The sequence below is a fragment of the Rhinoraja longicauda genome, chromosome 2 (assembly GCF_053455715.1).
Source record: "Rhinoraja longicauda isolate Sanriku21f chromosome 2, sRhiLon1.1, whole genome shotgun sequence".
Taxonomy (NCBI): Eukaryota; Metazoa; Chordata; class Chondrichthyes; order Rajiformes; family Arhynchobatidae; genus Rhinoraja; species Rhinoraja longicauda.
The window spans coordinates 75279046-75302116 of NC_135954.1; the positions used below are offsets into that span (position 1 = coordinate 75279046).

The window sequence follows — 23071 nt, forward strand, 5'->3', positions numbered from 1 at the left end:
CACCTTCTCCATTTTCCGCGCGGGCAACTGCCGCTCACGCGCGCAGCAGACGCGCCATTGAAAAAAAAACCAGCCTGACAACCCCGGGACGACGTCACGCCCATGCCTCTGCTGGGGAGGCGGAGCGAGGGGCAATAAAAAAAAATAAATGCCTCATTTTGTGAGCAGACCGATGAAATCTGCTTGTAGTTGTCGGCAAATGAGTTAATTCAGGGTGAAGCGGCAAGAAAAGCAGAGCGGGGCTGGTGGGTTTGCAGGCTCCCGGGGAGGTGGGCGGTTGCTCAGTGACGTCACAGAAGACTGCTCGGTGGAGACGACGCCGTCGCCGCCGCCGCCATATTGAGGGGGATCGTGGGCGAGAGAAGCGGCAGCGGAGCCGAGCAGCGCCAGGACCAACAAACCAAAAACCTTCCCCTGACACACTAATATCATCGCAGTACTCACCACACATACATACATACTCTCACATTTCCCACGAGCAAAGATGAGCGACATCGATGAAGCAGCCTACGAGGGGAGGGTGAGTGATGCAAACCGGGGAAGAATATATTTGTAAAAAGAACCGAGTGAGCAAACGAGGGGTTTGGGTTTTTTTTTTGGTATGCGTGTGTTTCTGAAACTAGACATGGAGATAGACGGGCGGGACGCAGGCCGGCCATGGCGTTTCCTGAATGAGGCCGCTGGCTTCGTTCGGGCGGGTATGAGTGAGGCCTTGGTCCGCGGCTCACTCGGCCGTCGGGTGGGGGCGGGGAGTGCGCAGCCCCCGGCCGCTCGCAGCCCAACAGCGGCGCGGCCCTCGACCACGGCGGCGCAAGGAAAGCGAGTCCAGGACTCGGTCACACACAGACTTTAATGGCGCGCCAAACTCCCATCTTTTGTCCGTGCACGGCTCTCGCCGGGGCATTTGTCTGCGGGTTCGGGAAGTCAGTTTCTACCACCTCGTGTTGTTTCGCACCCCCCTCGTCCCCACACGCGGAGGAAGGAAGTATAATTGTATCGGTAGGAACTACAGATGCTTGTTTAAACAGAAGATGGACACAAAATGCTGGAGTAACTCAGCGGGACAGGCAGTATCTCTGGAGAGAAGGAATGGGTGATGTTTCGGTTCGAGACCCTTTTTCGGGAACGACAAATGTTGGTTGACTGAGAAGATAGACCCAACATCTCAGCGGGACAGGCTGTTCTTCAGACTGAAAGTAGGGTCTCGACCCGAAACGCCACCCATTCCTTCTCCCCAGAGAATCTGCCGGTCCCGTTGAGTTACTCTAGCATTTTTGCGTTTTCGGGAGAGAGAGAGGAGTTGATGCCGAACTCGCAACCGGTCGTCGGCCCTCCATGTTGTAGGCCTGGCTGCGCGCCAGTAGCCGGGCGCTCCCGCGCTCCCCTCCCCCCACCCCCGCGTATCGGGGCTGGCATGTGTTGCCAGATGGCTGTTATCCTTTGCTCTGCTCTGGGCTCCAACGGTGGGCCAGTCAACATGGCGGCGTTTTCGGGAGAGATGGGCGAAATAATTGGAAAAGTACCCTTTGGAACTATTTTCTGGCATAAGCAGTTGGCTGGAGTGTGTTGGTGTTACTTTGGGCCGTAATTAATGTGCCACAGCCTGTACATTTTGCACATTCAGTTTCCACATATGATAGCATGATTGTTAACGATAATGTATTAATAACAGTAAAGGTGAAATACTTTGGGAGTTGGGAATTCGAGTATATGAGAAAGTTAGTACAGAGTAAATTAGTACTAGCATATACATCGCCCTGTGATTCATTCTTAATCCATCGTAAGTTTATTAACACAGTGATTTAATTGAAGATACTTGCATTGTTCCATTTTGATAGCATCCTGACAACATACCTCAAGTAACAACGAAACTATAAACTGTTAATTTTTAGTTGGTCCAATTCTCAAAAGTACACATCAATCTTAACTATGCATCTCGTTTCCAGTATTTTAGTTAGATTATTGTAGGTTAATATTTGGAGATAGAATAGTGTGTTTACTATTTTGTGTCACCATTCCTGCGAAAAACATACTATAAGCCTCTTTACATTTGATAGATTTCACCACGTGGGTGTTAATGCTGAATATCATTCCGTTCTGGACTGGATATACTTGAATTTAGGATAAATAATAGTAATTTAAGAAAATGCAGGTGCTTTTCAACAAAAAAAAACCTTGTTCATATTTGGGTTTCAATATATAGACTACTATGTTGCAGGTGGGATCCAAAGTTGTGCTCTTTTAGCACAGAAGGGAAGTAAAGTCTTCTGGAAAATGCAGATTTTCTTTTGCCACTGAAAGAACATTGCTCAAGCTTGTTGCCCTCCATTATTAAATTCTGCAGGTCTTACCCAGGGTTTGCAAATCTGTTATGGGGGGGGGGGGGTTGAACTTTGAAAGTATTTCATGTCTAATTCAAATGAGTGCAACACTTTTAAATTATATCTAAAGTAGGGTACAACAGAATATTTTTTTTGTCACCAAATTAATTAAACCTATTTAAACATTAACCAAGCTGTAAAATGATTTTAGAGCAGATTAACAAACTTGTCAAAGGTAATTTTGAGGAAATATAAAATGAGAGAGAGCGGAAGACTAGTGAGGAGAGCCGTATTTTCACAGCGTAGTCATTTGAATGAGCTGAATGCTTGGCTACTATTAGTGGAGTCGCTATAAATTTGGAATGTGCACAAGGTAAGAATTGGATGAGTGCAGATTCCTCAGTATAGATCTGGAAGAGGTGAGGGATATGCCATTTTGTAAAAGTGGAAATGAGATTTCTTTAATCTGACATGATACCTAACTTGGACTGTTGAAGCATATCATATATAGGGATTATAGTTAAACCAAACTGGTTTTAATTTAAGATCTGGGCAGCTGAGATGTTGAATCTTGGTGTGGTTTCACTAAGCAGTAATGTTAAGACTTTTGAGTCTGGTGTTAACAGTATCCACAAGGCCTTGGGCAGTACAAGCTGAGGCCAACAATATGAACTGATATATTTTATGATTTGTATTTTCATATCTGATGTCAGGAAGAGGGGTGGCTTTGGTAAGTGAACATGATTTGTGGTAGGACGAGAAGGTACAAATTTACTTAATAATAGTATGGAAGAAACTTCTGTTTGATGCTGAACAAAGAATTCCACAATTGAGACAGTGGAGTGTTGAGGATCTGATTGCCATGAATATGGAAGTGCTTGATTTTTGATCCCTGCAATTGAAATATAATCAAATAACTATTCTTTATAAGTGTGTAAGAAAGAACTGCAGATGCTGGTTTAAATCGAAGGTAGACACAAAATGCTGGAGTAACTCAGCGGGACAGATAGCATCTCTGGAGAGGAATGGATGACGTTTCGGGCCAAGACCCTTCTTCAGACCCTATTCTTCATAAGTCACGGGAGTAGAATTAGACCATTCGGAAAATTGAGTCTACTCTGCCATTCAGTTATGGCTGATCTAACTTTCCCTTGAGCCTACCCTATTCGCCTGCACTCTCCCCGTAACCTTTGACGCCCGTACTAATCAAGAACCTGTCAATCTCTGCTTTAAAAATATTCAATGACTTGACCTCACAACCGTCTATGGCAATGAATTCTGGCGTTTCACCGCCTTCTCACTAAAGAAATTCCTCATCTCCTTTCAAAGGCTATGTCCCTTTATTCTAAGGCTGTGCCTTCTGGTCTTAGACTCTCCCAGGAGTGGAAACATCCACTATATCCAGGTCATTCATTATTCAGTATGTTTCAATGAGACCCCCCCCCATCCTTCTAAACTCCAGCGAGTGTAGGTCCAGAGCCCTCAAAGGCTCATCATACATTGGCCCAATCGTCCCTGGAATCATTCTAGTCCTCTTGAAATGAATGCTAGCATTAGATTTTTCTTGTCATCTGCAAATTAGCCTTTTTGGAATCTACCAGCACTCAAGATGACTGAAGATGGACACAAAAAGCTGGAGTAACTCAGCATTACAGGCAGCGTCTCTGGAGGGAAGGAATGGATGACGTTTTGTGTCGGGGCTCTTCTCGACTTGAACAAGGGGCCACAGTTTAAGAATAAGGGGTAGGCCATTTAGAACGGAGATGAGGAAGAACTTTTTCAGTCAGAGAGTGGTGAAGGTGTGGAATTCTCTGCCTCAGAAGGCAGTGGAGGCCAGTTCGTTGGATGCTTTCATGAGAGAGCTGGATAGAGCTCTTAAGGATGGCGGAGTGAGGGGGTATGGGGAGAAGGCAGGAACGGGGTACTGATTGAGAGTGATCAGCCATGATCGCATTGAATGGCGGTGCTGGCTCGAAGGGCTGAATGGCCTACTCCTGCACCTATTGTCTAAATGTCACCCAATCCTTGTCTCCAGAGATGCTGCCTGTCCCGCTGAGTTACAGCAGCTTTTTGTGTATATCTCCGGTGTAAACCAGCATCTGCAGTTCCTTCCTAAACAGGTGACCTCAGGGTCGGTTTAGTCCATTATGGCCCATTGTTGGTTGTGAAGATGTGCAAACGAGAGGGATACAAGGAAGAGAGCTGTGGGATAAGTAGGATGAATAGGGTGGAATGCAGAAGTCACTTAAAATTAGTGAAATCAGCGTTCATCACGCTGGGTTGTAACCTTCCCAAGTGAAATAGGTGCTGTTCCTCCAAAGAAGAGTTGGCTTGGGATACTTGGGTGGGTGTCAGTTAATTTTAGTTTACTTGATATTTTACGGAATATTTTCAACCCACCGATTATCATATTTGACAACGTGTTTGGTAAAAGTGAAGTTTATTGCGAATTATTTCTGGGTGTGAGTGCTGGAAAATTAGTGGAGGGCCAAGGGATAAATCAGTTTGAGTTTAATTGTAATACTTAAATAGCCTGTCAGAGCAGTCATTTGATGAATATCTGTCAAAATGCCTCCTTCCAATGGAAAGTTACAGTCTGGGGAAATTAATTCAGCCTGGAAATTGTCCATAAAATGTTAATTGTAAAAATAGGGAGTTGTCCATGAAATCACATGGTGATTGTAGTTGGTAATTTTATTTGTTCCACGTGGAAAGCCATTGCTTTAAGTCAACCATTGCAAATTAAAGCCCTCTGCGGTTAAAAAAAATTTGACCAGCTTGTCATTTTTACACCTGTTACTGATTTTAAGATCCACCTTTAGATGATAAAAAAAGTGCTAGTATTCTGCAATAATTTTCTGCTCCATAAACGTAATACTTTCGATTCTATTGGTAACTGACATCTAGCACCTTTGCTGCGGTCAGTACTTGAGAAGTTTAGATTGCATAATAGATGTGCCAATTCTGTTTCATCATTATTTTGAATTTTATGAAGGGGTTTGATTACTGGGAAGGACATTGCTTTCTATTTTGTATGCCAAGATTTTGAGTAAGACTTTTGCAAAAAAAACTTTCCAAAAGGTGAGTAGCGCTGTTTTTATTCCACACTTGGTTTTAGATTGTCATTTGTCTTGCATTAGTTACTAAAGGAAAACTAGTATTAAAAGGCGCGCATGCCTGTCTCTTGATAGTTTTGCAAGGATATTTTTGAATTAGTTGTGAAACCGTTGTCAATTTTCTGAAATGATTTGAAGTTCTATTGAGGCATTTTTCTGGGGCATTTTGGCATTTGTTTATCGCCATCATTTTGCAATAGTGTAAGGTTATTTGACCAAAATAACATTCTGGAGAACACATTCTGATCAATATCATGAAATGTCCATTTGTTTAGATGCACATGAGGTTGAGGTAAAAAACAAAAATAGCAATAACTGGCATATGCACATGACGGTGGCCTTCCAAGTATCTACTGAAACAGTTATCTAACTGACAGGCTAGAAACGTATCAGCAACAATTTTTAATGATCCATATTCAGAAATTGCTAGACATTCATTAATTTAAAAAAAATATTAATATAGAGCATTTGCCATTTTAGGAAATTGCGGCAAATTAGATTAGAGATCTGGCTGATATACCTATTGTCACATTGGCCTTTAATGCTCTACAGAAAAGCTTGGAGCATGTATATTTATGGGCATGATATTGGAATGACCCTAGGCAGAGGCATTAAGAAAGGTGATGATTAAAGGTGGGTCTTTTGACATGAAAAGAGTGGAAATACAACCAGGAACAAGCGATCAGTACATCAGTACAGTATATTTAGATATCGATGGAGTTGAGACTTTTGGCTCATTACCACTTCTGAGGAAGGATCTTTGACCTGAAAACTCAACTCCGTCTTCCCTCGGATATGCCCTGACCAGTGTTTCCAATGTTTTCAATCTTTGTTTTATCTGTAGTTAAGAATCTCTGAGAAAGAAACCATGATCTTGCAAAATGTCAGGAAAGGACCATGGTGCCACTGATCCCCCTCATGCTCTCCTCGTCTACATCCCTCATTTCATAATGCAATGTCAATCCCTTTCAGTGACCTCCTTATGTCTCTAAACCCGAAATCTTTAATCTATTTTTGTTTGGTGAGATGAGATCCCATGGTGTGACTTCCTGTTGCCCTCAATATTGGTTTTGTTTGCCTTAACAGAGGATTGGATGCGAGCAGGGAAACCAGTGGATTTTGAGGTTCTTTTTCATTTCAAACTTAAGTGAGATAACAGATTAAAGTTTTTACGTGAATGCATTGGCCCAGAATTTACGGAGTATTGGTGGGCTCACATTAAGGAACATGTTTTTCTGCAATCTGGCACATTTGTGGTAATCTTCAGGTTGCTTTCCAGTTGATTTTGTTTTGGGTGCATTGCTTTTTCCTTCACCGAGTCAATACGCAAGGACCATTGGGTTGTGGAGGACTTTTTAAAATCAGGAAATTTCTTGTGGAATAAAAAAAATTGAAGGCGATAATAAAGTTGTAATTAATGCAAATCGGTCGGAAAATGATTGGAGTTAGTCAGTTATATGATAGGCATTTGCAGAAATGAGCACCAATTACTGAAGGCTAAAAGATATTCTACCAATCCATCTGATTTGGTTCTTAAATTAGCCACATGACATGGGCTCAGACTTTTGATTCAGATTTTACTTACGAAATGAATACATTTTACGGTAATTTGGCTAAATTTTAAACAGATTTTTTTCTGAAGGGAATTTGGAGTAAATAAATTGTTAACCAAGTGTAAAGATTACACCAAGAATTTTATATTTGGGTTTCCTTGCATAAAATGTGACATGGTAGTTTTTATGTGGTCATTTTTATTTCCGTAAAGTACTGCCATAATAAGTGGCAGTGTGATTAGTTGAAAGGCAAATAATGCAGGTTGAAAATTTATGCTAGTGTAGTTTTTAATATTTTCTAGATTTAACACGAACAATATAGTGACTGAAGATTTGGGTCTTCAAGTGCAACTATCTGAAGGCCCTGCAATGTCAGACGATTTTGAGTAGCTCTGGGTTCTTGCATTGACAATTCGAAATGGCTGAATATCAGTGTATTTGGTCACTTTGTTTAGCTGAGATTTGTATTTTGGGTTTAATTCAAATATTGAAACCTTTTTTCATCCTTGTCATCTTCAAAGCCAGAATTACCATTACTGTTATTGGAGACTGCTAACTTTTATTTCTTAGTTAAGATTTTGTGGTTTTGACTGTTGTGGGAATCCTGTCCTGCTCAGAAATTAATATCCTTCCTTTTAAAAATCACATTTACGTCCTTTGTAAATGTTTTTTAAACAATGGTCAAGTCAAAGTACATTTGACTGATCTCATCTGTGCACTGATTATATTTGAAGCCATAAATAAGCGGTTGTTACTTGTGACATCACAAATAGGGTAGTGAAGCCTTACATTTTACCACTGTACCTAATGCTGTTAATAATTTTCAACAAATTTAGATAAAAGTATTGAGACATATCTGATCTTGCATGTTATTGTAAATTTTGTTTTGAGGATTTGGGGATGGCAAAACTGCTTCATCTTTAAAGTTGCAAAAGCTAGATTGAATTTTCGAACTGTACATGCAACCAAGAGATGAAAATGTATTGCCATTTAGCACGAATTGTAGTTTGGATTGAAGTAGTATAATTGTTTAAACGGCCATAATAACCTTTTGACACGAGAAATAGAATTGCTTGCTAATTAAGGGTGAAGAAAGGATAGTGGGGGTGTATTATTGTCATATGTGCGTACGAGATGTAAAGTAACAATGAAATTTTGTTTTGCTGCAGCTTTACAGGCACATTAGACACATTAACAGTGACAATAAATATGTGATATATTATCAGTTATTCTAACACCAAAAGCAATGTACGTAGAGTAGGTATAGTAGTGCAAAGTCCATAATGGTTCAGTAGAGTTGAGGTAGTGTTGTGCAGGGTAGTTCAAGAACCATATGGTTGATAGGAAGAAGCTGTTTAGAACTTGGAGATAACTCTTCTTTAGCAGTGAAAAGAGAGTGTGGCCAGGTGGTGTGGGTCCTGATTATGTTAGCTGTATATTTGAGGCAACACTTGCTGTGGATCATGGACTGAGTCCCCCTTGTCCTTACCTTCCACCCCATCAGCCATCGCATACAACATATTATCCTCCAACATTTTCACCACCTCCAATGGGATCCCACCACTGGCCACATCTTCCCAACTCCGCCCCTTTGCCTTCCACAGACCGTTCCCTCAAACTCCCTGGTCCACTCGTCCCTTCCCACCCAAACCACCACCTCCCCAGGTACTTTCCCCTGCAACACCTGTCCCTTTACCCTCCTCAACTCCATCCAAGGACCCAAACTGTCTTTCCAGGTGAGGCAGAGGTTCACCTGCACCTCCTCCAACCTCATCAACTATATCCGCTGTTCCAGGTGACAACTTCTCTACATCGGCGAGACCAAGCGCAGGCTCGGCGATCGTTTCGCTGAACACCTCCGTTCAGTCTGTCTTAATCTACCTGTTCTCCTGGTGGCTCAGCACTTCAACTCTCCCCCTCCCGTTCCCAATCGGACCTTTCTGTCCTTGGCCTCTTCCATTGTCAGAGTGAGGCCCAGCAGCTCATATTTGGTTTGGATAGTTTACACCCCAGCGGTATGAACATTGACTTCTCTAACTTTCCCTCTCTATCCCCTCCCCCTTCCCAGTTCTCCCACTAGTCTTCCTGACTCCGACAACATTCTATCTTTGTCCCGTCCTATCCCCTGACATCAGTCTGAAGAAGGGTCTTGACCCAAAGCGTCACCCATTCCTTCTCTCCTGAGATGCTGCCGGACATGCTGAGTTACTCCAGCATTTTGTGTCTACCTTCGATCCTTTGGGGATGTCAGTACCAATGATGGTCTGGCATTTGTTACCATGTATTTGAACAATTTAAATTTTTGACGTCTTGCATTTCTGAACAGAAATATTCGTAGTGTTCACCAGTATTCATTGATGACCAGAACATGCATTTATTTAGCTGTGCCTTCATTTGTCTGGCCAAGATGCATTTACTGTTATGTAGTTCAGATTTTTTAACACCAATCTTTGCTTGATGGAATAGGGAAGAGGGAAAGAAACACAGACTCAGGGCAGTTTCTTGATTTAATCAAGCACTCTTATTGTAAAATATATTTTAAAAGTTTAACACAAAAATCAAGGGAGTGCATATTTATGGAAGGAATTATTTGAAAGGAGTTTTAAAATTAAGTGATGGAATTATTACACCTGCTGGTGTTTAGTTAGAAAGATGATAGGCTATAGTACAAATCCAGCAGATTGTAATCCCATGCTTCATCCTACTGAATGTTCTTTTTCCATTAAGGTTAATATTGAAGAAATGGAAGAGTATTTTCCAAGAATGTGGAAGAATAATCAAGATAACAGAACGCTAATCACAAGTATTGCAGATCAGAAAAATTTGAGAAATCAGAAAAAATTTGAATGGGAAATGAACAGAAGATTGGTCAGATAGAAGAGCTTGCTTTTATAAGGCATTAATGAATTGTTTGAATTGGGAAGAATACACGGAGTATGAAAACTCTGGAAATGAAGAAATGAAGAAAATAGAAAGCAAGAGTGAACTAAAATTAAAAGAATCTGGAAAATTAAAAGAATCTGGAAGATTGAATGTGTCCTAGGTTAAGTAAAGTATGGTTTATGTTCATGTGTCTGTATGCTCAAGTTTTAGCATAAAATGCATGATTATTTAAGCAAGTTTCGTAGAATGTTGGTGATGAGGTATATATGTAGGGAATATGTATTCTTTAGGAATGTGCAGTTCTTACTATGGGTTGAAGTCTTCTGTGCTTTGAGGGGACAAAATGACATTAGTCAAGGATACCATGTTGTCCCTCTGCTACTACCTGCAACAATATCTGAATTACTGTATGGCTTAACAGTTTTATAATGGGTGTTGTACAATAAATAACTTTGTTCCGTCATACTAGGAGTCCCGTTCGCCATCAAAATCTCCAAGTGGAAGCGCTGGCCGTGCAAAATCAGAAAGTCGCTCTGGATCTCGCAGTCCATCTAGAGCCTCAAAGCGCTCAGAATCCCGCTCACGATCAAGGTCCAAGTCTAGGTAAATATTTAGTTAGCATAAGCTGTCCTTCAAGGACCAAGGTGCTTATAAAAGCTTAAAAGGGTGAATACAAGTATTGTGTTGTTGTTCGTCATAGATACTAATGACCAGTATAGCTTTTTGCTTACTATTTCTACCAATTGAAGCATTTTCATCTCTGCCTCCTACTCCTATCTGTGCCGACATCGTGACGACTGACATCATTTTATCAAGCTATTCCTGGATGGTGTGTGCATTAGTTCTACAGTGTTCCAGTTTGTTTTTGAGTGGTTTGTTTTCCAATCATTTGGTTTCTTGATGATTATTTTCCTGTGAGCAAAGTGGATGGCTAGGCCACTGTAAGCCTGCTCTGTTAAGTGCGTGTTGGCAGGGATTGTATTGCTAAAGCATTGTCCGATAGTTTTCGGCAGATCAGCACATGAATTGGGCAAATGTTCAATATGCATTGCCAGAAAAAATTGCGAGCTTTAATTCTTTTCAGTTATGTGAAGGCATTACAAAATGTGTACTGTGGGTTCCTGTACCCAAATAATTTGTAAACCATTACATTTCTGCTTTTGAAAAATGTGCATTATTGAACTGCAGCTTCACCTCCTGCACTAACATTTAAAATTCTATCTTAATAGAATAGATATATATAGAATGTGGCCAGTTACTTCAATACCGTTACCAATCCAGTTGTGGACTGCAGATTCAGTACAACGTTCAATTACTGGAATTTGGCATTGGCGCAATTTATTAATCAAAGTTAGCACACACATTTTTATTAAGACTTGGATGGTTGAGTGGTTTAAATGTTTGTTTAAAATTAACTTAAATGTGAACATAATATCTGGAATGTTGTAATTTTTACCAGATCTCACTCACGGAGACACTCTCATCGGCGCTATTCACGGTCCAGATCACGTTCCCATTCACACCGAAGACGATCCCGCAGCAGATCTTATACGCCCGAGTATCGATCGCGGAGAAGGAGCCGTAGTCATTCACCAATGTCTAGCCGAAGGCGCCATGCAGGAAGTAGAGTAGGTTACTGTACTGAAGTGCAAGTGTAATCTCATTGCTAAGGGATGAATAGTGCGTTTCCTCCAACAATGTATTGGTTTTATGTTGTTGACGTTTCTTTTTACAGAGTAAAAGAATGCCTGGCATTGACTGTCGCCTGGTGAGATGTTTTTATGGGGGGAAAACTGTAAAATGCTTGTGTGACCAGCAGCATTGAAGTGTTCTTTTCTTTTTTTCTTGACCAGTGGTTTCAGCTCTATGCTAGCTCTTGAGGCCACAGTGATGATTCACACATGTGAGTGGTCATTTGAGCAAGACAACTGCATCTGTAGAATGTAAATTTAGATAATTTTGTCAGTGAGTATAAAGTTTGGCCCCTTCAGCATTAATGCTGTGAAAATTAGTATTGACTAGCGAGTTTTTACTTGTGCCTTTTTTGCACTGGGTTTTTTTGGGATATTTTTAGATTGCTGGCTTTGTTACTGACGCTGTCTTCACAGCCCACTGGTTTTAGATTTTTATTTTGTGAGCTGTTTTGCAGTCCTGACTGTGATCCTCCAGCCACAGTTATGAAGAGTTTTGTCAGTCTTGTCGGAGTTGATGGGCAGTATGCCACCTGATGGTGGAGTACTCCACCGTTATGGGAGGGGGAAAACTCATCCCTTCCATTTTGTCCTACAGACGGGCCATGTGTCGGCAAAACACGGAGGAGCATTGATAGTAGATGTGGAGAAGTCAGCTGCCAGGACTGCCCCGTCATCCCAGATGAAGGATGATTCCTGGAGGCGAGCAGCATATGGGAAGAAAGAAGGCAAACTCGGTTCTCAAAACGTAAATTAAACACTTACTTTCAAACTAATTGATTGATATCTAATGGAAGTGTTGTGCATTCAATCTCTTTATAGCAACATGTTTGATTAAAATGGTGGACCTCTTGCTATTTTAACAACAAATTTCACACACAAACAGATGTACGGTCACAATCTGTCTGCTCTGTGACCTTGTTTCGCTGTCGCCCTTGCAGATTGTAAATCATGGGAGAATCTTTTGGCTTGGATATGACTTGGATGAAGGTATTAAAAGTACCATTAGCAAATTTGCAGATGATACAAAGCTGGGTGGCAGTGTGAACTGTGAGGAAGATGCTATGAGGTTGCAGGGTGACTTGGACAGGTTGTGTGAATGGGCAGATGCATGGCAGATGCAGTTTAATGTGGATAAGTGTGAGGTTATTCACTTTGGTGGTAAGAATAGGAAGGCAGAGTATTATCTGAATGGTGTCAGGTTAGGAACAGGGGATGTACAACGAGATCTGGATGTCCTAGTGCATCAGTCACTGAAAGGAAGCATGCAGGTACAGCAGGCAGTGAAGAAAGCCAATGGAATGTTGGCCTTCATAACAAGAGGAGTTGAGTATAGGTGCACAGAGGTCCTTCTGCAGTTGTACAGGGCCCTAGTGAGACCGCACCTGGAGTACTGTGTGCAGTTTTGGTCTCCAAATTTGAGGAAGGACATTCTTGCTATTGAGGGCGTGCAGCGTAGGTTTACTAGGTTCATTCCTGGAATGGCGGGACTATCATATGTTGAAAGACTGGAGCGACTAGGCTTGTATACACTGGAATTTAGAAGGATGAGAGGAGATCTTATCGAAACGTATAAGATTATTAAGGGGTTGGACACGTTAGAGGCAGGAAACATGTTCCCAATGTTGGGGGAGTCCAGAACATGGGGCCACAGTTTAAGAATAAGGGGTAGGCCATTTAGAACTGAGATGAGGAGAAACCTTTTCAGTCAGAGTTGTGAATCTGTGGAATTCTCTGCCTCAGAAGGCAGTGGAGGCCAATTCTCTGAATGCATTCAAGAGAGAGCTAGATAGAGCTCTTAAGGATAGTGGAGTCAGGGGGTATGGGGAGAAGGCAGGAACGGAGTACTGATTGAGAATGATCAGCCATGATCACACTGAAGGGCCGAATGGCCTCCTCCTGCACCTATTGTCTATTTATATATGAACCAGGGTTCAAGAATGAGTTTGAGGTGTTGAGTGCTATGTCCTTACAAGCCATTTAAAAATAGTTGACGTCTATTAGTCTATAACCAATCATTACTGCCATGGTTGTGACCTAAACAGATGACATCACATGTACTCGGCATGTACTGAATACTTTTCATCCGTATAAAATTGTTGACTTCAAAAACGGTTCCTGTGGTGCTTTTTACATGTTTTTAACATTGATTTTCCAGGCAAATCCAGATCCAAACACCTGCCTCGGTGTTTTTGGTCTTAGTTTGTACACAACTGAGCGGGATCTTCGTGAAGTGTTTTCTCGTTATGGACCATTGGCGGGTGTCAATGTCGTCTATGATCAGCGGACTGGACGTTCAAGAGGATTTGCCTTTGTTTACTTTGAAAGATTAGAGGATGCTAAGGAGGTAATCTGATTGATCTAATGGCCATTATATTATGTTGTAGATAAGTCCTAGTTTTATTTTTGTATTGTTGCTCTTTAAATTTTAATCAGTATGGTGATAAAAGTGCATTGAATTCTATATGATTACATCTATGAATTGATTGTTTTACTGTAGAGCATGACTTAAATGCTTTAATGGTCATTGATTCTGAAAACTGGAACAAGCACCAAACTTGTTGGATGTGGACATTAAGCACTGGCCCTGTTAACAGCCCCCAATCCTTGTATGAACAAATGTAATATAATTCTGTATGCACTTTGTATGCAAGTTTAATTTTATCTTTTTTCCAGGCAATGGAACGTGCTAATGGGATGGAACTAGATGGTCGGCGAATTCGTGTTGATTATTCTATTACAAAGAGGCCCCATACTCCTACTCCTGGCATCTACATGGGAAGACCAACCCAGTAAGGAAAATAACTCTTAATTCTAAATATCCTTGGTTCGGTTGTAGGTTTATTGTTTTTAAACGCCTCTTCTCATTCCTGTTAATAGCAGCAGTGGAGGTGGTGGTGGTGGTGGCGGTGGTGGCGGTGGTGGAGGTCGTCGCCGAGATTCATATTACGATCGAGGCTATGATAAATATGATCGATATGATGATCGAGACTACGATTATCGGTACAGGTAAACTTTTTCTGTAATTGTGCAATTAAGATCCTTTCCGTCTAAATAATGTTGCCACGATTTCATTGAGTTGTTAACTTCAATGTCATAATACTGTTAGAAACAGCTGTGTTTCCCAATTGCATTCTTGGAAAAGGAAGGTACTACTACTTTTGGAAACTATCAGACTAAATCTTCCAACCTTGTAATATCTATTGATGCAAGGAATTGATGGTGCTGGTCAAGCAGCATCTCTGGAAAACATGGATAGGTGAACGTTTGGGTTGGGACCCTTCAGACAGATTGTAAAGTTGGGGGAGGGGTGGGACAAAGCCTGGCAGGTAATGGATTGACACAGGTGGGGAAATTTATGATTGGCAGATGATGGACAAAGCCCAGAAAGGAAAAGGCAAAATGTGAGACAAACGGCTTAAAGAGTTGAGAATTATGAAGCTAGAGGAAGGAATGTAAGGGAAGGGGGCAGGTTATGTAATTACCTAAAATTGGAGAATTCAATATTTGTACCATTTGGTTGTAATGCGGTGCTGTTCCTCCAGTTTGCATATGGCCTCGCCTAGCAACGGAGGCGGCCCAGGAGAGAATTGTAGGTGGGGTTAAAGTGGTTAGCAACCCAGAGATCCTGTTAGCAATCCAAGTCAGCAATGTGGCTGCACACCAAGTTTCCACATGACAATTGTGGAAAGTAAACGGGCCTTAGAAGTATGATTTATAAGCTTGAATTTGGAAATGGCACTGAAAACAAAAAGTTGGATTTACAAGCACAAAAACTGTCTCGAGATGCTAATAACCCCTGTTTTTAAACTAGGTGAGCCCCATTTTTCCTGTTTTGTGTTTCATTCTCTTACCACTAATTCCACCCTTTTCTGGCAAATTTGAGGTATTGGCACCCCGTCACTGATTTCGTTCTATTCCCTCCTGAATTGTCTCTTCCTGTTTGCTCCTGACCAATCTTTGTCTGAAAATTTAGTGGCTTGCCTCTGGCATATAACGACCGTGACTTTTTTTCACAAAATGCTGGAGTAACACAGCAGGTCAGGCAGCATCTCAGGAGAGAAGGAGTGAGTGACTTTTCGGGTCGAGACCCTTCTTCAGACTGATGTCAGGGGGGCTGGACAAAGGAAGGTTATAGGTGGAGACAGGAAGATAGAGGGAGAGCTGGGAAGAGAGGGACAGAGGAACTATTTAAAGTTGGAGAAGTCAATGTTCATACCACTGGGCTGCAAACTGCCCAAGAGAAATATGAGGTGCTGTTCCTCCAATTTCTGGTGGGCCTCACTATGGCACTGGAGGAGGCCCATGACAGAAAGGTCAGACTGGGAGGGGGAGTTGAAGTGCTCAGCCACCGGGAGATCAGGTTGGTTAAGGCGGACTGAGCGAAGGTGTTGAATGAAACGATGGCCGATTCGCCAATGTAAAGAAGTTGACATCTAGAGCAACAGATACAATAGATGAGGTTGGAGGAGGTGCAGGTGAACATCTGTCTCACCTGGAAAGACTGTGGGTCCTTGGATGGAGTTGAGGGGGGGGGGGGGTAAAGGGACAGGTGTTGCATCTCCTGCGGTTGCAGGGGAAAGTGCCCGGGGATGGTGTGGTTTGGGTAGGAAGGGACGAGTGGACCAGGGAGTTACGGAGGATGCAGAAAGGGGAGCGGATGGGAAGATGTGGCCAGTAGTGGGGTCCCGTTGTAGGTGACGGAAATGTTGGAGGATGATTTGTTGGATACGCTGGCTGTTGGGGTGGAAGGTGAGAACGAGGGGGATTCTGTCCTTGTTACGAATGGGGGGAGGGGGAGCAAGAGTAGAGCTGCGGGATGTAGAAGAGGCCCTAGTGAGTGCCTCATCTATAATGGAAGAGGGGAAGCCCAGTTTCCTGAAGAATGAGGGCACCTCTGATGCCCTAGTGTGTGAGAAACACCGCATCCGGGCGGGCACAGATGCAGCGTAGACGGAGGAATTGGGAGTAGGGGATAGACTTTTTCCAGGAGACAGGGTGGGAAGAAGTGTAGTCCAGATAGCTGTGCGAGTCAGTGGGTTTATAGTAGATGTCAGTCACTAGTCTGTCTCCTGTGATGGAGATGGTGAGGTCCAGAAATGGGAGAGAGATGTCAGAGATAGTCCAAGTATATTTAAGGGCAGGATGGAAATTGGAAGTGAAGTGTATGAAGTCAGTGAGTTCTGCATGGGTACAAGAGGTAGCACCAATGCAGTCGTCTATGTAGCGGATGTAGAGTTCGGGGATGGGGCCAGTGTACTTCCGGAACAGGGATTGTTCAATGTACCCGACAAAGAGGCAGGCATAGCTAGGGCCCATGCGAGTGCCCATAGCTACGCCTCTGGTTTGGAGGAAGTGGGAGGAGTCAAAGGAGAAGTTGTTAAGGGTAAGAACCTGCTAGGCGGAGGAGTGTGTTAGATGGGGATTGGCTGGTTCTACGGTCGAGGAAGAAACGGAGGGCTTCAAGACCATCCTTGTGGGGGATGGAAGTGTAGAGTGACTGGACATCCATTGATTTTTTTTTGGCAACTGAATACAAATTATTTTTTATTGGGTTCTATAACTATCAATTATTACTGAAGTCTTACTAATGTTGTTTCATTATGATTTATTTTAATTCTAGATGTCCAACTAACTTGACTGATAACTATCAATTATTACTGAAGTCTTACTAATGTTGTTTCATTATGATTTATTTTAATTCTAGATGTCCAACTAACTTGACTGATAACTCATTTGTTAGCTTTTATTGTTATTTGTAAATGGGGAGGCGGAGCAGGGTGGATGATAGTATTCTCAAATGGTACTGCACACTTTGTTGCTTGGAGGAAAACCAGGAAGGTTACATTTTATAATTGAAACATTGAGATTGAAAGTTGGAGTTTGAGTAAAATCTAAATTGAGCATATTTCCCCCTCTTTTTCAAACCTTGACCACCACTCTCTTCAACCAGTCCCCCCATCCCCAAGTTCCTTGTGACTGTCCTGAAGATAAATTAAGTTACCCTTTTCTGCATTGACAGTAAAAGCAATCAACTATTTTTCTGGGAGAGGAAATTGCACAAGGATGTGTACACTCATTGTTCATTTTAGTTCCACAATGAGCCTTTTGACATGTGACCATTTAAAGGTTTCAAAGGTCTTTTATTGTTGCATGTAGCAATTAAGGTACAGTGATATGCGAATTACCATACAGCCATACGGGGGGGGAAAAAGCAACAAGATACACAAATACATAAGTTAACATAAACATCCACCGCAGTGGATTTCCCACATTCCTCACTGAAGGAAGGCAAAAATGTCCAATCTTCCTCTTTAATTCTCCTGCGGTCAGGGCAGTCGAACCATCCATTGGGGTGATCAAAGCTCGTGCAGCCGGCGGTCGAAGCTCCTGGGTCGGGGCAATCGGAACTCCCGTGGCTTGGAGTTCCCGATGTCGGTCTCTGACCAGAGACCATGGGCTCCGTGATGTTACATCCGCAAGCACCCGCGCGGTTGGAGCTCAGAGGTCGATCACTGGCAAAGGGATCGCGGGGTTCGCGATGTTAAAGTCCCATGGGCACCCTCGAAATCAGTCTCCAGCAAAGGCCGCCCACACCTCGATGTTAGGCCGCAGTGCGGACGGAGATACGATACAGGAAAAAAATCACATCTCCGTTGAGGTACGAGATTAGAAAAAGTTTTCCCCCAATCCCCCACATAAAACAAGTTAAAGAACGTCAAAAACATACATTTAACACATGCTATTTAAACAAAGAAGGAAAGGACAGACTGTTGGCGAAGCAGCTGTTGCTGGCGCCACCCGGTGGTTTGAGTTTAAGAATTCTGTATGCAATCTACAGTGGGTGGCTGCCAAAATGAAATGAACCTTATTTTATTACAGTAGACGACGATCTCCATCACCTTACTACAGCAGAGGATATAGATCGCGCTCCCGGTCTCGTTCCTATTCACCGCGTAAGTACTATAATTGAATTGTGTTGTAAGTGTCAAAGTAAATTTAATTGAAACTCAACATGAAACGTTTGAGTGAATTATATGATGTCTCAAGCTTTGATCTGTTCTTCATTCAGATCACAACGATTCTCACCTATGGCCATGTCGTGTTCCCCAAAAAACCTTCCTCTAAATTTGCTTTCAAGGTTTCATAGTCAGTTTATTGTCACATGTACCAATTAAGGTACAGTGAGATTCGAATTACCATACAGCCATACTAAACAAAAAAGCAACAAGACACGCAACTACATAAAAGTTTACATAGACATCCACCACAGCGCATTCCCCATGTTCCTCGCTGTGATGGAAGGCAATAAAGTCCAATCTTCCTCTTTTATTCTCTCGCGGTCGGGGCAGTCGAACCATCCGCAGTTGGGGCGATCGAAGTTCCCGCGGCTTTGAGTTCCCGAAACTGATCTCTAACCTGAGACCGCGAGCTCCGTGCTGTTAAAGTCCACGGGCACCCCTGGTTGGAGCCCCAAAGTCGATCCCCGACAGGGATCGCAACCTCAGTGATGTTAAGTTTGCAGGCTCCTGTGGTGGAGCTCTCTAGATCGGTCCTCCAGCAAAGGCCACCAACTCCTCGATGTTAGGCCGCAATGCGGACGGAGATACGATACGGGAAAAAATCGAGTCTCAATCGAGGTAAGAGATTAGAAAATATTTCCCCCAACTTCCCCCCCTTCCTCTTATCAAATTTTATTTTCCCTGTTCTGTGTAATCAATTCTGACTTCATATGTTGTAATTTAAGTTACAATACATAGTCACTCTTACCTGGAAGATTCTTTCCGTAAGATCATTCATCTTGTCTCATTACAAGTGGACTGATCTGAAAATAAACTATTCGTTGATTAGTTCCACATTATGATTTCAGAAACAGTCCAAAATACACTGAGCTTGTTGTGGTTACTTTTTGTAAATTTGATTTGATTAAATCTGAAGATTAAAGTTTCTTATAATTATTGCAGAGTGTTTCTACAAGCCACTGATGCTGCTTGATTTACACTTTGTACTCAAGTGTTAAGATGCGTTGACCACTTCCATTATTAACTACCTTGTTATTTCTTATCTCAACCCAAACACTATTTGCAAGATCGTCTGAGACATATTTATTGGTGTTTGGATCTCATCTTTTAAGAGCTACTCTATCTGCCTATTCTTAAATCTCAAAAATGCTGGTGTATTCATTTTGTAACCTTGGTCACCTTGCAAACATGCCTTTGATATAGTTATAAGATTATACCAATTTCTATTAGAGCAGTTCACCTGTTGTGAATGCTGCATACATTCTAAAAATCGCTATCTTATATTTTTCCATTGGGCAAGGCATCACCAAATACCTTGGCTCTATTTTGTTTCTGTTTCCCCATCTTTCCCCCACCCCCCATTGTCCTGTCGTCTCTGACCTAACCCAAGACTCAACTTTCAATTCCTAGGCATTGTCTCATCTTTCCAAGGAACGTCCAGTCCCTTTACACCTCCATTCCCTACCAGGAAGGTCTGGGAGGGGAGGGTGGGCACTCTGGTTCTTCCTTAAAAAGATACCCAGTCTGTTCCTCTACCCTCTGTTTGGCATAACTTGTCCTTGACCTCAATCTCTTATTTTGAATTCCTCTCACTTTCTTTAAGCCAAAGGTATTGGCCCCTTACGGATGGCACTGCAACCATTGCTGCTGCCCCAGATCCAGTGACCCTTGTTTGATCCTGAATTTTGTACAGGATGGATTTTGCACATTCTCCCTGTGGCCATTTAGGTTTCCGCTAGGTCCTCTAGTTTCCTCCCACACCCCAAAGGTTGCAAGGGTGCAATTCTGGGATGGTACTGCTGCACCTCTTCTGAGAGCTGAGGTAGACCTGATGCACTGAACAAACTTGTCTCATAAATCATAAGAATTAATACATTTCACATTGCTACCCAATAGAACTTGGTTTAAAAAAAACAGGCCCGCATTCTACTTAATCATTAAGGTAAATACTGAGCTGACAACCGTGATGTGTTATTGTTAGGTTCATTGTATGTCTTTGTTTTGCAGGTCGTTATTGACCAGACTCTACTGCTTGCTGGACAACTGTCTCAAGATTTTTAATCAATGTGTTACGGCAAATTTTTTTTGAGGGTGGGGTGGGTTAAGATTTTGGTAGTTGTGCATGATAGTTTCTGTGGCTATATAACTGCTTTGGAAAGCCATTCTAAAAGCTACTTGCTTGAACTGATTTATGTAGTTCATAACTTGATGTAAGGACACGACAGGGCTCGAATTTAATGGTAATCTTTTAATTACCAATGCAGGTTGTTTTTGAACATGCAAATGCCAATATTCATTAGTTTTGTCATGGTGTTTGACTTTGTCATGGGATTGTATTTGCTGTTTGAAGCTCTCCTAGAGTTCGGTTATTTTTTATTGAAATAAAACCAATGTAATCCTTTAAAAGATCAGTATATACATTTTACAAAATAACTATTGAAAATGTACAAAATGGTGGGTTGTTGGAATGTCATTTTAGGAAGATACTTCAAAAAAACAGATTCAAGTCTTGGAATTTACTGATCCGTATGGGTAATAGTCGAGTGCTGAATTTCTGCTCTAGGTTGAAAATGTGATGCGACAGAACTCTGTAACAAAGTGTCTTCACAGTTGTAAAGGATTATTAGAATTAAATTTTTTTTTAGTTAATGGTGTATTTCTATATTTTGGCCTGCAATATAGTCCCTGCATATTGACCAACTGCTATAATGTACAAAAGTTTACTGAATATTAAAGATGCCTCCTGAATTGGCGGTGCGAAGGATGGTTTATTGTTACTGTTTGATGGTCTGATTTTAAATCTTTTATCAGAACTTTCTGGAAATGATGGTTTATCCCCAGGTACTTGTCACAAATCAAGACTGACTTGTGTTAAGTGCTTGTGTTATCATCCTTTCAAGAGAAATCGTAATAGACAATAGGTACTGGAGTAGGCCATTTGGCCCTTCGAGCCAGCACCACCATTCAATGTGATCATGGCTGATCATTCTCAATCAGTACCCTGTTCCTGCTTTCTCCCCATACCCCCTGACTCCGCTATCCCTAAGAGCTCTATCTAGCTCTCTCTTGAATGCATTCAGAGAATTGGCCTCCACTGCCTTCTGAGGCAGTGAATTCCACAGATTTACAACTCTGACTGAAAACGTTTTTCTTCATCTCTGTTCTAAATGGCCTACCCCTTATTCTTAAACTGTGGCCCCTGGTTCTGGACTCCTCCAACATTGGGAACATGTTTCCTGCCTCTAACGTGTCCAACCCCTTAATAATCTTATGTTTCGATAAGATCCCACTCTCATCCTTCTAAATTCAAGTGTATACAAGCCTAGCCGCTCCAGTCTTTCAACATAATTGAAGTCCACTGAGAAATATCCAGTGAAGGGTTAGAAATATAAAATCCTTATAGCACAAAATTAGGTCATTTGCCATGTTTATGTAGTCAGGATACCAAGCGTCTCCCCATTTCCACCCTTTCTACATCGAGCATTTTCTTCAAAAATTGAATAGCTTTATGGTGTAGGCAACAAAGCAAACTGCCTCCAGATTTGCATTCTAGATTTCAACCTTGTGTTCCTTGAAGTTGTCTGTGCCACTGTTTTGTGTTCTTGTAAAGAAATAAGTTCATTGGTGAGTGTAGTTTGAGAAGTTACTCATTATATCTGCTGATTGCAGCACAGAATACTTTGGTCATTGGGGTGGTTGACATTCGTGCTATAATTGCCACCCTGCCAAGAGACGGACTAGTGGGATTCAATTGCAACTCTGAGGAATTTGAAAAGAGAAGCCATGTGTCACTTGAAATAGTAGAAAACGAGAGCTTGGTTCATCGGGTTCCATTGGCAAAGCTAAAGGTCAGAGAAAAAGAGTGAAGGAAAAATCACAAAGAACAAATGAAAAGATGCAATTGGAACTGTTGCAGGTCAGCCAAAGTAAATCATTGAGCCTGTGTCTCCAAAACCATATTAAATAGGCCAGATCTTCCTTGCTCTGTTTCACATTATCTTGATTGATCAAAAGATACAGCATGAAAACATCCGTAATGACCCACCAAGTCCATGCTGGCCATCGCTGACCCATTCACCCGTGTTCTATCATATCCCACTTTTGCATTCACTCCCTGCACTAGGGGCAATTTAGAGAGGCCAATTAACCTACATGTCTTTGGGATGTGTGAAGAAACCGGTCGGTGCGCCCTGAGGAAGCCTACTCAATCGTAGGGACAACGTGAAACTCAACAAAGGCAACACCCAAGGTCAGGATCGCACCCTGATCTCTGCCGTTGTAAGGCAGCAGCTTAACCAGGAGGTGAAGGAGGAGGACGGTAGGAGGGGAAAATGTAGACATCCTCTTTCCATAGATGCTGACTGACCCAGAAACCAGACTTGGATGATTTTGCTGGTGAAAGGAGAACCTTACTTATCCTTTCAGCAGCCTTCCCAACCTGTGCAATGACTTCCACCAGGCATTGCTGACAATGAACACCTGCCC

The 23071-nt window shown here is 42.1% G+C and overlaps 1 protein-coding gene across 5 annotated transcripts; it reads left to right on the top strand.

Annotated features, from left to right (window-relative positions):
- Window positions 1-283: 283 nt before the first annotated feature.
- tra2a (transformer 2 alpha homolog) lies at window positions 284-21334 on the top strand. 5 transcript variants are annotated; one of them, XM_078421544.1, is made up of 10 exons: window positions 284-520; window positions 9718-10043; window positions 10343-10476; window positions 11333-11501; window positions 12163-12312; window positions 13723-13911; window positions 14241-14356; window positions 14445-14573; window positions 18447-18520; window positions 20594-21334. In XM_078421544.1, the coding sequence occupies exons 2-10, from the start codon at window positions 10023-10025 to the stop codon at window positions 20602-20604; spliced, it is 993 nt and encodes a 330-aa protein (XP_078277670.1). In that variant the 5' UTR covers window positions 284-520; window positions 9718-10022; the 3' UTR covers window positions 20605-21334. The 5 variants fall into 5 exon arrangements, with proteins under 5 accessions (XP_078277670.1, XP_078277643.1, XP_078277635.1 ...); XM_078421517.1 differs by lacking the exon at window positions 9718-10043 and having other exon boundaries at window positions 285-520; window positions 18450-18520; XM_078421509.1 differs by lacking the exon at window positions 9718-10043 and having other exon boundaries at window positions 286-520.
- The last annotated feature ends 1737 nt before the right edge of the window (window positions 21335-23071 follow it).

Coding starts and splice junctions, on each gene's coding strand:
- tra2a (XM_078421509.1), top strand. CDS start 485: ATGAGCGACATCGATGAAGCAGCCTACGAGGGGAGG. Junction 521..10,342: donor AAGCAGCCTACGAGGGGAGG/GTGAGTGATGCA, acceptor CCGTCATACTAG/GAGTCCCGTTCGCCATCAAA. Junction 14,574..18,446: donor GACTACGATTATCGGTACAG/GTAAACTTTTTC, acceptor ATTTTATTACAG/TAGACGACGATCTCCATCAC.